The 13541-nt window shown below is 51.9% G+C and overlaps 1 protein-coding gene across 1 annotated transcript; it reads left to right on the plus strand.

The window, feature by feature from the left end:
- KLHL21 (kelch like family member 21) lies at positions 1–9460 on the plus strand. Its single transcript, XM_081871034.1, has 4 exons — positions 1–1110; positions 3315–3720; positions 6338–6410; positions 7083–9460. The coding sequence occupies exons 1-4, from the start codon at positions 81–83 to the stop codon at positions 7374–7376; spliced, it is 1803 nt and encodes a 600-aa protein (XP_081727160.1). The 5' UTR covers positions 1–80; the 3' UTR covers positions 7377–9460.
- Positions 9461–13541: the final 4081 nt, after the last annotated feature.

Consider the following 13541-nt stretch of genomic DNA (forward strand, 5'->3'; position numbering starts at 1 on the left):
CGCCAGCCCAGGCGAGGGAGGAGCCGGCCGAGGGGTGCGCGGAGGCGTCGGGTAGCAGTCAGACTCAGCGGCGGGCGAGAATGGAGCCGACGACGGGCGAAGAGGCGACGGCGGAGGAGGCGGCGCACGCGTCGGCGCTGCTCCGGGGCCTGTGCGCGCTACGGGCGGAGCGGGCGCTGCTGGACGTGACGCTGCTGGCGGGCGGCGGGGAGTTCGGCGCCCACCGGGCAGTGCTGGCGGCGGCCTCGGGCTACTTCCGCGCCATGTTCGGCGGCGGGCTGCGGGAGGCGCGCGCGGCGCGGGTGCGGCTGCACGGCGTGGAGCCCGAGTGCCTGGCCCTGCTGCTCGACTTCGCCTACACGGGCCGAGTGGCGTCTCCCGGCGGGCCGGAGCTGGCCGAGCGCCTGCTGCGCGCCGCCGACCTGCTCCAGTTCCCGGCCGTCAAGGCGGCGTGCGGGGCCTGGCTAGCGGCGCGCCTGGAGCCGGCCGCCGCCCTGGAGATGCAGGAGTTCGGCGAGGCCTTCGCGTGCGCCCCGCTGGCCGCCGCCGCCCGCCGCTGCGTCCTGCGCCACGCCGCCGAGAGCGAGGGCGAGCTGGCGGCGCAGATGGAGCGCCTCCCGCTGCCGCGGCTGCTCTCGTACCTGCGCGACGACGCGCTCCGCGTGCCCAAGGAGGAGGCGGCCTTCGAGCTGGCGCTGCGCTGGGTGCGCGCCGAGCCGGCAGCCCGCGCTCCGCTCCTGCCCCAGCTCCTGGCGCACGTCCGGCTGCCCTTTGTGCGCCGCTTCGCCCTCCTGGCCCACGTCGAGGGCGAGCCGCTGGTGGCGCGCTCCGAGGCCTGCCTGCGCCTGGTGGCCGAGGCGCGTCTCTTCCAGGCCGGCCGCCTGGACCGCCACGACCGCGCGCCCTGCGCCCGCCTCCGCCCGCGCCCTTCCACCGGCCTGGCCGAGATCCTCGTCCTCCTCGGCGGCTGCGACCGCGACTGCGACGAGCTCGTCACCGTCGACTGCTTCAACCCCCGCACGGGACACTGGCGCTACCTGGCCGAGTTCCCCGAGCACCTCGGAGGAGGCTACAGCGCCGCCGCCCTGGGCAACGACATCTATGTCACCGGTGAGCCGGGACGGGAGGGCTGCCAGTTGCTGGAGGGTCCCTAGCCCTGCTTGAAGGGGTTTGCCACAGGGGTGCCCTCTAAAAGGCGCGTGAACAGCGCCTAAACCACGGAACTCCCGCAGAAGGCGGTGATGGCCACCAACTTGGACAGCTTTAAAAGAATATTGGACAGGTTCATGGGGAAACCAGGGTATCCATGGCTACTAGCAACCCTGGCTAGGCTCTGCCTTCAGGGCGGAGGCAGCAATGCTCCCAAATTCCAGTCGCTGGCCAATAACAAGTGGGGAGAATGGCAGTTTTTGCTTGGGTCCTGCTTGTGGGCTTTCCATTGGGGCATCTGGTTGGTCCCTGTGAAAACAGGAGTTGCAACCAGATAGGCCATTGATCAGATACAGCTGTATTGTTCAGTTCTTATTATCTTAAGCGGACCCGTGCATATCAGCACCTGCCAATTTGCGTCATGGGTCTGTGCCCTAAGGACCTAGCTACCCTCCTGCCCAAATCCTACAGGCAGCTCTTCTCCAGGGTAACAGGCCCCATCTACTCTCTCTCCTTTCCCTCTTGTCAATAATGCCCTATGGCTGAATGTGTTGTACTGTGTTAGGCTGCAGACATATCACTCTTGGGAAGCTTGCGGCTTCCTAGAAGCATCTGACTAGTCACTGTGCTGGGCTAAGTGGGCCTGATCCAGCTGCAGGGCTCTTCTGACAGTCTTACATGCCTTCTTTAGCTCCAGCGTGTGTGGCTGATGCTTAGAGATGATGATATGTGTCACCAGCAGCATCTGCCTTTGAGCTTGTGGGGAGCTTCCAGTTTGTTTTGACCTTCCTCCTGGGAAGCTGGAGAGAGGAGGCTGAACAAGGGGCTCTGTGTGAGTCTCCACGCCCCCTTCCTGTTCATTGCTTTGCAAGTTATTTATAGAGCGGGTGCGAGGAGCCAGCAAGGGAGACACCTGAGCCGAGACGCCTCTGTGCTCTGCCCCAGCACCAGCCGCCCTCCTGGGAATCTTCCCTGCGGGAGTTCTCCATACAGCTGTCGAAGGACATTAGGAGGATTTTCTCTCATTCCCATCGAGCGGCTGCCCTTGGGGCAGACATTTTCTCCCTCGGCAAAGCCTCCCCCAGTGAGCTTTGGGGACCATCACAACCCTGCAAACATACATGTGCAGGGCCCAGAAAGGAGCTTTTGTAAGGGTGGCTGGTGGCCCCAGTCCCATGCCCACAGCTGATCATTGGGATGTGCAGAGGAACGGAGTCTTCCTCTTGGTGGGGAGAAGCCATGAAGTTTGCCCCATCAGCCAGGCTAGCATGGTTAAGCCCTGTAGACTTCAGACGAAGGATGCAGCTGAAGTCTGTGTACAGCACAGGTGGGTAGCCTATACGCCCATCCCAACTATTCCTATCCACCCCAACCAAAACAGCTAAAGGTGAGGGATTGATGGGTGTTGTAGTCTACAAACACCTGGCGGGTACCACATCTCCATCATAGAATAGAATTGTAGAGTTGGAAGGGATCATGACGGTCATCTGGTCCAAATCCTGCCCACAGCCATCCCTGGGTGGTCTCAAACCACCAACCTTCTGGTTAACGGCCAGGCGCACTAACCCATTGTGCCACAAGAGGGCCATCCCCCCCAAGCTACAGGTTGGTTCTTGTCAGAGTCTGAGAGCATCAGACACAGGCCTGAAGCTGATTCTCTTTGCCACAGATGATAGTGGCCCTGTACCCCATTTTCCCTAAGGAAATTAGCACACCCCTTTTTTTGTTTCTGGGTTTGATCAGAGCCTGGTCTTGCTTGAAGGAATGCTGAGGTGTCTCAGCGAGGGGCATTTGGGCTTGCAAGCAAACATAGGACGTGGGCAGTTCTCCCCCAATTAAGAAATGCATTTGTTGGTGTGTAGCAAAGAGCCTTCATGGATCAAAGTCATGTTCTGCATTCTCCAGGGGGAATACCTCTGCCCCAAATCTTAGGAGATTTGCTGCTGCTTGTAAGAAGGCACGGTTTAACGCAGTACAAAGGAGCTCAATTAGATGGAGCTGTTGCCTTATGTAAGTGAACCGTTAGGGTGAACCATGTGCCCTGAGCCACAGTCTTGTGTGCGAGTCCTGCATTTTTGGGGGTCAGGCCAGATGACCCCTGGGGTCCCTTCCAACTCTACAGGTCAATGATTCCGTGCTAATGGGACGCGGTGCTCTGCCCCTAGGAGGTTCCGACGGCTCGAGGCTCTACGACTGCGTCTGGCGCTACAACTCCAGCGTGAACGAGTGGACGGAGGTGTCTCCCATGCTGAAGGCCCGCGAATACCACAGCTCCGTGGTCCTGGACGGGCTGCTCTACGTGGTAGCCTCTGACAGCACCGAGCGCTACGACCACACGCTGGACTCCTGGGAGCCCCTGCAGCCCATGCTCTACCCCATGGACAATTGCTCCACCACCGCCTGCCGCGGAAAGCTCTACGCCACCGGCTCCTTGTCCGGCAAGGAGTCCATGGTCATGCAGTGCTACGACCCCGAGTCAGACCTGTGGTCCTTGGTGAACTGCGGGCAGCTGCCCCCCTGGTCGTTCGCACCCAAGACCGTCACTCTCAGCGGGCTGATGTATTTTGTCAGGTAAGGGCTGCCATCTCTTCTCAAGATGGGGTGAGGGTGGGAATGTGCAACCTAGAATTGTAAAAAAAAGCCACTTGTCCCACCCACACAATAGCCCTGCTAGGCCAGAAACAGGGATGTGTCTGCATAGGAGTTTTTACGAGCTTCTTTGTGAATGTGTTTGATCTCTCTGGTGTTTTTGGAGGGTTGTGGCATGCTGATCCAGTTATGCAACATCCCGGACTGGGCAGGGGGTGGGAAGGAACGCTTGCCCCCCCCATCCCCCTAGAAGGAACTTTGCTTCATACCTCCAAAGCTCTTTCTGCAGAGTAAGTTGGCAAAGCTTAGGGAAAGGAGCTTCCAAGTGCCTGTTGCTTCCCAGAGGTGGCTCCCTGGTGCCCTTCATCGAGAGGGGCTGTGGTAGCTCAGGTTCCTGCTATCTGAAAGGCACTCGAGCCCTTCAGCCAGTGATGGGCTGAGCTCGTGATCGAGCGAGGTCTGAAAATAGTTCGGATAAGCTTGTTATCTTTCAAGTTGGCCGAGGGGAGTGGCGAGGAGGGGGGAGGAAGGAGAAGGGGTAAGCTGCCCCTTTCCTTGTTGGGATTTGGGCACCTGCTCTGTTCAGGTTGCAGTTCATGCTCTGTAGACTTCAGAAATGGGTTCCAGAACCAGCTTAAGACCTGATGGATCTTCGCTGTGCCAGGAAACTCCCATCGGTTGAGGAGCCTCCATGTGACTGTAGCTGCCACATCCCACTCACTGCCATCGGTCACCCATTCACTTGCCCAGGCAGGGGCCAGGGACTGCTACAGCTGTGGCCCCTACAGTCACCAAGAGGCTTCCTCTGGTGTGGAGGCTCATTTGGTTCCTCCTGTGTGAACAGGGGCTGGGCGGAGCTTCCTTGTGACCTTCAGTCTCATCCTTCATCTAGAAATCAGACAATCTTTTTTGGGGGGGGGTTGGGGAGGTACAGCATACTCTTCCCAGTGAATGAACAGCTGCTGCATGGGGCCTCATTATAGCTCTGGGGTCCAAATAGGGACTTTCCTGATTCTTGGCTCAATCAGGGCCTAGTACAAAACCCTCAGAGGGTGCCAGGATGGTGAAACTCGCTTTCACACCCTTGTCCGGCTTACTATAGCCACTTGGTCCCTGCAGGTCTCTTTTCTCTCCTGCAGTGCTAGCTTCTGCCTAATTTGGGGGCAGGACATGCATCCCGTTTCCCCAGATGTAAAGAAAATCCTTTTTTGAAAGCAGAAATTGCCCCCTGATCCTGAAGCTTGAAATGAATCTTAAGGGGCTTCAATCCTCTGGTGCAGGCAAGGAACGGGAAGCTTGGAATTCCTGCTGCTGAGATTCATTCTGGCCCATTCCACCCCCACCCCCACCCCCGTCTCTTCCAGCCCCACTGAGATTTAACAGTTGCTTGCTAAAGCGTTTGGCTGCTCTACTCCCCAGCAGCAATTGTGCATTCTGCAACCCTCCAGAGCTCGGCTTGAGAAATAGTTCAGATTCCTGCAGAGGCTCCAGAAACATTTTGCAGCTCCCAAAGCCGACAGGACAGTGACCCTCACCCCCCCCCTTTCACTTTGCACCCACCTCCCCAAACTTTTCTGCTAAGTGCCACATTTCATTGTAAACACAGTTGCCCAACGAAGTTAAACGAATTCAATTGGCATTTGACATTTGCTGGGATGGGAGGAGGAAGCAGCCCAGGAGAAAGTTCTGAGCCTTTCCGTTTCAGCTGGGAGTTTTGTGGTAGCCTTGATGGGTTCCCAGGCTGCCATTCTGAGGGTCAGAAAAAGAACATTTCTTTTGTCATCGACACCCCTCACCTGTTGCTGTCAGGCTCCGTATTTCGTGAACAGAGCAAGGAGACGGGCATTACGCAACGGTTCAGGAAGCTTCTAGGGTTTCTCCTTTTATTTCCTTCCCCTCCTCCAAAAAAAGATGGATGGAAACTGCAGGCAGCTCCTCCTCATCCAAAGTCTAGCTCAGTGGTTCAGGCCACCATCGCCTTGGCTCCATAAACTCATAAACCCCTGTGCTCCCCACCCTATAAATAGCATTATTCATGCTCCAGTAAGGAAGGTAATATAGCACAAAGCATTCAAAACAGTAGCCATTAATTGCACATTTATTCATGTTCCAGTTAAAACTATTGAGCTTATTAATTCCACATAACTGCTAGACTTGATCCAGTGGTACCAGCTTTTCAAAGTCTTGATAGTCTAAAACATCTGGAGGTCCACAGGCTGAGGAATGCTGCTTTTAGAGAGGCTATGGAAAGAGCAGATTGCAAATCTCTGGAAGGTTGGGGGCAAGCAGAGGACAGAGAAAGGGACATTTTTTGCAGGTTTGGTGTATTTGCACAAGGACCTCCTCCTCCTCATCTTCCTTTCCATCAATCCTACCAACCAGAATCTTTATTTTCTAAGTTGCTCACAAAAGGCCCTGGAAATCTTGAGACTGCGTGTGCGCGCCAAGCGCTATGAGGTCTGAGTGGATTGGGTCCCTTTGCCCCGTTAAGGAATAAAGTAGACACTCGAGGACTGTGCCTTCCCTCCCATCCGCACAACAAGGCTGGGGGGTGTTTGGATCTTCTTCTCGGTCACCTCTACTTGATTTCCTTCTGCAGGGACGACTCTGCTGAAGTCGATGTCTACAACCCAGCAAAGAACGAATGGGACAAGATCCCTCCAATGCTTCAGGTGAGGGTCTCGGATCTTTAAAGAGCAGTAATTGGAACTGAAGGGGGAGGAGATTGAAGAGTCCAGACCAAAGGTGGCAATGGAGCCTTAGCGAGAGAGGGTTGGATTACTCCAATGTGCTTTTTGTGGGGGAATCCCTTGCACTTGATCTGGGAGCCGCAGTTAGTGCAGATTGCTGCAGCATGGTTGCTGTCAGGAGAGAGACTCTCCTGTTACGCCTGTGCCCATTTGCTGCCAGTTCAAGGCATCGCTATTAGAATAGTCAATCAAGATCCTTTATTAGGCATAGCAAACCACACATTATCAAACAGACACCGTATACAAATTGTGCAAAGTACAAACTCAACATAACAAGGTTTGTCCCAGTCATATCTTTAACTCCAGAGAAAATCAATTTGCATAAATAATACAATGCAGCACTACCAAATCCCTGATCATTTTCATTAGAATAGAAAAGCCTTTTTTAAAGTCCAGCCCACCATTTCAATTTGAAAGGGCATCCAATTGCATCCGAACACAGACAAAAACCTGCTCCTTGATCTCGGGAACGACGCTGCACCATTTGGTTTACGATATCTTAAAAGGCTTCCGGAAGCATAGCAAGCAGGCGACCAACCTCCCAAAATGCAGAGTAGATTGCTTGGTTTGTACACCGCTCTTCTTTTCTTCCAGGTGCACGTTGGAGGGAGCTTGGCCGTCCTGGGAGGGAAGCTCTACGTCTCTGGCGGCTACGACAACACCTTTGAACTCTCGGCGATGCTGGAGTCCTACGATCCGGAGACCCGCAAGTGGAGCTTGGCTGGCCAGCTGCCTGAGCCGATTTTCTGGCACAGCAGCGTCAGCATTTTCCGCCAGTTCATGCCCGAGACGCTGGAAGAGGGCGAGGAGCGCCCCTTGGACAACGCCATCAGCCTGAACCGCCAGCGCCAGAACCTCCACAACCTGAACCTGAACGAGTTGCGCTAGCAGTCAGACAGCTTGTCTCTGGGGCTTGGAGGAAATCTGTGGCGCCGCTTCTTGGGGAGGCAAGCTGGGAGAGGATTGGGAGGCGGGTGTCCTCGGCTGCGAGGACTGCATGGGTGGCGAGGAGGGCAAGGAGCGGGCTCTTTGAGATCAACAGTGCTGTCTTCAGGGGAATCCCTGAAAAGAGAGGTGTCCAATTCTCCTCCGGTTCCTTCCTGGCAGTTCCCAAGGAGTTTGAAAATAGCTGATCAGAAAACTTCCCCTTAGGCTAACATGGTCTGGTGCTGTTTTGCTTAAAAATAGCCAAATGAAGGCATGAGCACAGTTCACGTAAAGTCATTATGCATGGAGAGGAGAACACAGATAGAGCAAAGGCTTTCCTTCCCCTTGCTCAACACTAGAATTTGAGGTCTCCCCATGAAATCGAAAGACAGTAGGTTCAGGAGAGACACACCACACTGAATTTATTTATGGTACTCCTTGCCACAAGATGTGATGTCCCCTTGTAGCGTTTCTGCAGGAGATGCCCAGCGGCCATTTTTATTCAGGTTAGCTCAGTGAAACGTCCTTGTGTGGGAGACTAGAGTGCCACTAAATGCTAGTTGGCAAGAGAGAGCTTTTGTGCTTGCCAGAAGCTTCTGGCTAACCACTGTCAGAAATGGGGGTGTTGGGTTAGACGGACCCTTCGCTGCATCCAGCAAGGCTCTTCCTGTGTGGCTAAGAATAAGCCGGACATCTTTGCTGTCACTAGCTGGTGCCTTGGGTCTGCCACCAAGTCCTACTAGGGGAAAAGTCCTGTGGGGGGGGGGGCTGCTCTTCCTCCCCCCCCCCCCGGCAACCTGAATGATGCCCATTTCTTCAGTTGCATGTTGCTGCTGGAATATCATCCATTGATTCCTGTTGCAGGAGCTCCCATCAGAATCATTGTTTCTATCAGCACAGAGTTCTTCAACCTTGGGTCCCCAGATGTAGGTGGACAGCAACACCCATCATCCTTGACCCCTGGACTAAGCTATCTGTGGATGATGGGAGTTATAGTCTGCCCAAATCTGGGGGACCCAAGACAAAAGAGCTCTTGTCTACTCAATCTTAGTATCCTTAGTCTGAGTGGCCAACTTTGGGCAGGGGAGCATTGCCAGTTTAGTGACCTAGGGGGGCCTGCCCTCCAGTAGATTGTTTTGAGGTGCTCTTCATGGCCGGTGCCTTAATCACAGTGCAATTTGGAAGGAGGCTCTGTTGCTGCCAAGGCACAGCACTAGCAAAGATGGAAACAGGAGGTTATTTTAGAGGGCCTTGCCCACGGTGGCTGCCTCTGCTGCTCTATGGTTGCCCTAGGCATGGCAAAGCATAGCTGTTTCTGGGTTGTGCAGGTAGAATGGCCACTAATTTATAAGATTAGGTTGGTACCCCACCCCTGGGGGGGGGGGGAATCTGCTGCAGGAACGGCGGGTGAGGTCCTCCATCAGAGCTGCCTGGGGGAAGTGGTGACAACGTTGCTTGCGGGGGGGTTGTGTGTGTTGTCATTCTGTGATGCTGCTTCAGTTTCTCATTTCTTACCCTCTCCCTCCCCTTTTCCAGCTAAGGTCAGCTGTTGTTTTCTCTTCCTTCAGACTTGGTCGGGGTTCTTTTGCAACCCCCTGCTTTCCACAAGTAAACACTGAAGTCCCTCCCCCCCCTATATATACCCTCTTTAAGCCAGAAAAAGACACACTTGCGAGAGAGGCTCCTTTTCAACTCTGCCAGCTGTTTACAGACCTGCTGTTGCTGCTGCTGCTTACGCTTACGACATCTTGTTTTGGTCTCACTTGATGAGTAAGGTTTAAGTATTTTGTGCCGGGCTGTTTTAAAGTCTATTAATAGATTTCATGATACTTTGTCATACTCACAGCCAAGATCTCTGTGCCATCTCTAGAACCAGATGAATTTGCCTTCATCCTATTTATTTTTAACTTTAATGTAGATACTTGTGTTTAACCTAGAGTACTGTATGATAATGCTCTCGGAAGCAAAGATATTTCCTATATTTTTTATTGTTTTCTTTTAAACTTGAAAGCTGAATGTTAAGTAAAGGTGTGTGTGTGTGTTAAGGAGACTTGTTCTATGCCAGGGGACGTATGGGGTGCCGTTTTGCTGGATTACACACTTCTTAGCCATAAAATGGGAAAGAAGACCAGTTCAGGCTTCCTCAACCAACGTCGGCCCTCCACAACTCCCATGATCCCTCGCTAGCAGGACCAGTGGTCAGGGATGATGGGAATTGTAGTCTCAAAACATCTGGAGGGCCGAGTTTGAGGAAGCCTGAGTTATAGAATTACAGAGCTGGAAGATGCCACAAAGGGTCATCTAGTTCAACTCCCTGCAATGCAGGAATATTTTGCCCAGCATGGGACTCAAACCCGTGGCCTTGAGATTAAGAGCCTCATGCTCTTGCTGGCTGAGCTATCCGCTGGGTGCCTCCAACTGTTTACACTACCACTCCCATCAACCCCAGGCATCATGGCTCTTCCAGTGAATTTTTCATAGTAGCAGTGGCCTGAGCAACAACCTGAAATTGACGTTGAAGGAAAAGGTAGCCTGACTCTGGACTGCTTCTAACAAACAGTCCCAGCATCACATTCTCTCCTGTGGCCAAAATAAGTGTGAGTTGGATATTTATCTCCACATTTCACATGCTATTGCAGGATTTTGACAGTCGTAATTGCTTTATCGCCTCTTGTGATCCTAAATCTGCGGCTGAAGTTAGGATATGCACGGGAGGTAAAAGCATGGTATCCAACTGAGTAGGTCTGCTGAAGTGAGTTGTGTCCATTTCCTCCTTGAACAGGATTAGCATTTAATACAAGCCAAAATGACCATGGGGCATAACTGGCCAGCCCAATAAAATAGTGTGGCTCTTGCTAAGGTAGGGGTGGGGAGACATTTTCAGATTTAGGGATGAATTCTGACTCATGGGCGACCTTCCAAGGTCCGCAAGTTGCAGGTGCACTTCTTAACCTTAGTACAAGGAGGCTATATTCCAGCTATGCAAAAGTCAGATGTTTTCACACTCACTTCTGCATCCGCCCATCCAAGCAAGTAAGGATGATGCAACACCAGTTCAAGGACATGTTTCAGCCAGGCAAAAGCACTGGAACCAAGGTTCCCTAGCCTGCGATATAGACCATGAGTCTATACATCATACCAAAGCAAGCAAGAACAGCCCAACTCCTTTGTTCTAAAACAAGGGTGTCCATATTAACAGCAGCAGCAACCGTGACACTTGGCGGGGTGAGGAGGGGACACAGTGTCTTGCTGGAGCAGCCCAAAACAGGCTTTGCAAGTGGACAAGCTCCATAATAAAAGCTTTTATTGCTCTATCCACACAGATCAACGCTTCCCAATTCTGGGTCACATCCACTGAAGCACGCAGATATATTATTTACATACCAAAAAGCCATAGCATTAAATCAGGGAGTTCGTCACAGCTTCTGAAGGGGGATCGTTTTCCTTATGTGGAAATCGGGAAGTGGCTTCCTACTAGACCTTGATCAAAGCAGGACATTTTTATTGACTTGTTTCAAGACATTTTACACCCCATCTTCCGCCAGAGGAAATTCCAGATGGCAAAGTCTTGAGAGGCTCAACATGCCACTGCTCAAGAATCTGAGCTGGCCCCCACCCAGCTGACCAGTCATAAAGGCCACCTGACTGCCTCTTTCCTAAGAAGAACACAAAAACAAATGGGCAAAAGATGGGCTTGTAATGGAATAGGTTGGAGTTCTTAGATGTGTTAGTTGTAATGCAGAACAGGGATCAGACTCTGGTAGAACAAAAAGTCAGTCCTTGGGGTCCTACAGTATTGCGTACATTGACTGGCAGTGCTTCTGATGGGGGGGGGGGTCACACAGGTCTTTCCCAGCCCCGCCTGGAAAACTTCCACAGCTGCACTAAAAAGACCATGGACCACCCATATGAACCAATCTGGACTTTGCAATCATAATTCAAGGCCCTTCTTCATGTGCCCCCTCCACAGGAAATCCAGAGAATGGCAACATGAGAATGGGCCTTTTCAGTGGTGGCTCTTTGTTCTTTGAAACAAAGAACAAATGCATACCTTGACGCACACACAAAAAGTATTAAAACATTGCACGCCCTCAAAAAGGCCATAGGTAGTAGTCCCGAGCCAAAGGTCTGGTTAAAACAGAATGCTTTTACTTGTAATGATGACATAGGGTGAGCCTCTCCAGAGAGAGCAAATTTTCTGAAGGACGGTGGGAGCCCTGCTGCTTGTATCCAGTTGAGAAGGGTGCTGCAATCAACTGGAGGGAATTGCAATTGGGGTTTTGTTACAGAGAACTCGCAAGCAGGGCATGAATGGGGTCCTCTGCACCTGGCATTCAGAGGCATTCCTTACACAAGTAACCTCCATTCCCTCGGGTCCATGTCACCTCCTCATCTGTTGCTCGGGTGGAATTATTGCAGGATATACGAAGGAAGCAGCCTTATACGGAGTCAGACCATTGATCCCATCTAGCTCAGTATTGCCCACACAGACTGGCAGCAGCTCTTCAGGTTTTCTGATGGGGGAGATTCTCAGCCCCACCCTCAGCATTGAAAGCAGATCTTCTAATACTGTGCTACACACACACACACACCCTCAACTTGGGATGTAGGAGTTTTTTACTGTATTTTAAAGGAGATGGAGATGGTCTCCCTTTGCAAAGGTGGCTTAATGGAGAACAACCTGATTCATCAGAGAAACGGAAAGATGAACCTGAAGAGAGAGGTGTTTGAGCCAGGCAGCAGAGAGAGCTGCAAGGTGCCTGAACATTCTGACAGAACATCAAGAATAAGGAGGAACCCCATAACCAGACACTGGAGAGACCTGTCAGGAGTAAGCATGGACCAATGGTACCAAATAGTATGGGAAACAGCCTTACTAGAAAAATTAACCAATAAACTGAAACTGACACGGGGACAAACAGAAGAAGACACCTTTACCCCGGTATGGCTCCCCTTTATCACATACACAGCCCAACAAGACAAGGACAACAATCTACCAACAGCATCCAAATCAATATGGCTAACCTGATCCAAAACACCCACCCACCCCACTCACACACGAAAACAAAGATCACCACAGCCAATCACAGACAAACAAGGCCAACCCCAACCTCTCTCACCACCAAAGGAGCACAAGTGAACAGCAGAGAACCTGCACAAGCAATGCTGACCCCAAACCCTACATACATTAAGCAAAATAGAAACATCACCACCCGACCCCACCCCCACCCATCTTTCCACCCCTCTCCCCCTTTTCTTCCTAATGTCTCAACAAATGAAACTGATTTGTAAAAATGTTACATGGAAAAAATGCAAGAGAGAGACATTACACATACTTCTGTAAATCAATAAAATCTTTAATAAAAATACAAAAAAAAAAAAAAAAATAAGGAGGAGCAACGCCCAGAGACCAGGTTAAGTGGGTTGCCAAGGAAACAACGCCCCACCCCTCACTTAAATGTCACAAACCAGAGGTGTTTTTTTAAAAAACAGCCAAACGGTATATAATACATTGTTAAATTAATAAAAGGGGTCTCCCAGGGGCATCCCACCAAACCTCAGACGCATTTTATGGGGGGTGGAGGGTGAAGAGGAATCGCTGCTTCACTCGTTGGGGGAAGGAATCCCTGGCTCAGCAAGAACCTCCTTGCCCGATAATTTACAGCCTCCCCAGTTTGCCATTCTCAAAGCTGCAACGCTTAGCCTCATTTTTAACTTTTGAGCTATTGCTTGTTTTTCTCCTTCACCTCAACTTTGCTTTGCGGGACGTCACCTGCCCTGTTGTTGAAGAGCTATGTGGCACCCAAAAGCTTGCACACTAATAACAACCAAGGCTGACGTACAATATTCATTAGAAAACGGGGGCTCCCCCTCTTTTTTTTTTGCAAGGCATCTTGCAGCAGTAAATTTAAAATTGTAAGGTATTCCTTCTACAATAGATCAATATTTTTCTTCACTGAATATGGAAAGCAGTGCCATTTGTGGGCTTGGCATAATCTGTTGGTGTGCTCTTGCCCTGCCTGTTTTTTTTCTAATACGTTGGAAACTCGGTACCAGCGACTGCGGTCTCTTGATTTGATGGGATGGCTGACAGCAGGAGGAAGGAAGGAATGTGATGGTGCTAGT

The sequence above is a fragment of the Podarcis erhardii genome (genome assembly GCF_964252035.2).
Source record: "Podarcis erhardii genome assembly, chromosome: 7".
Lineage (NCBI taxonomy): Eukaryota > Metazoa > Chordata > Lepidosauria > Squamata > Lacertidae > Podarcis > Podarcis erhardii.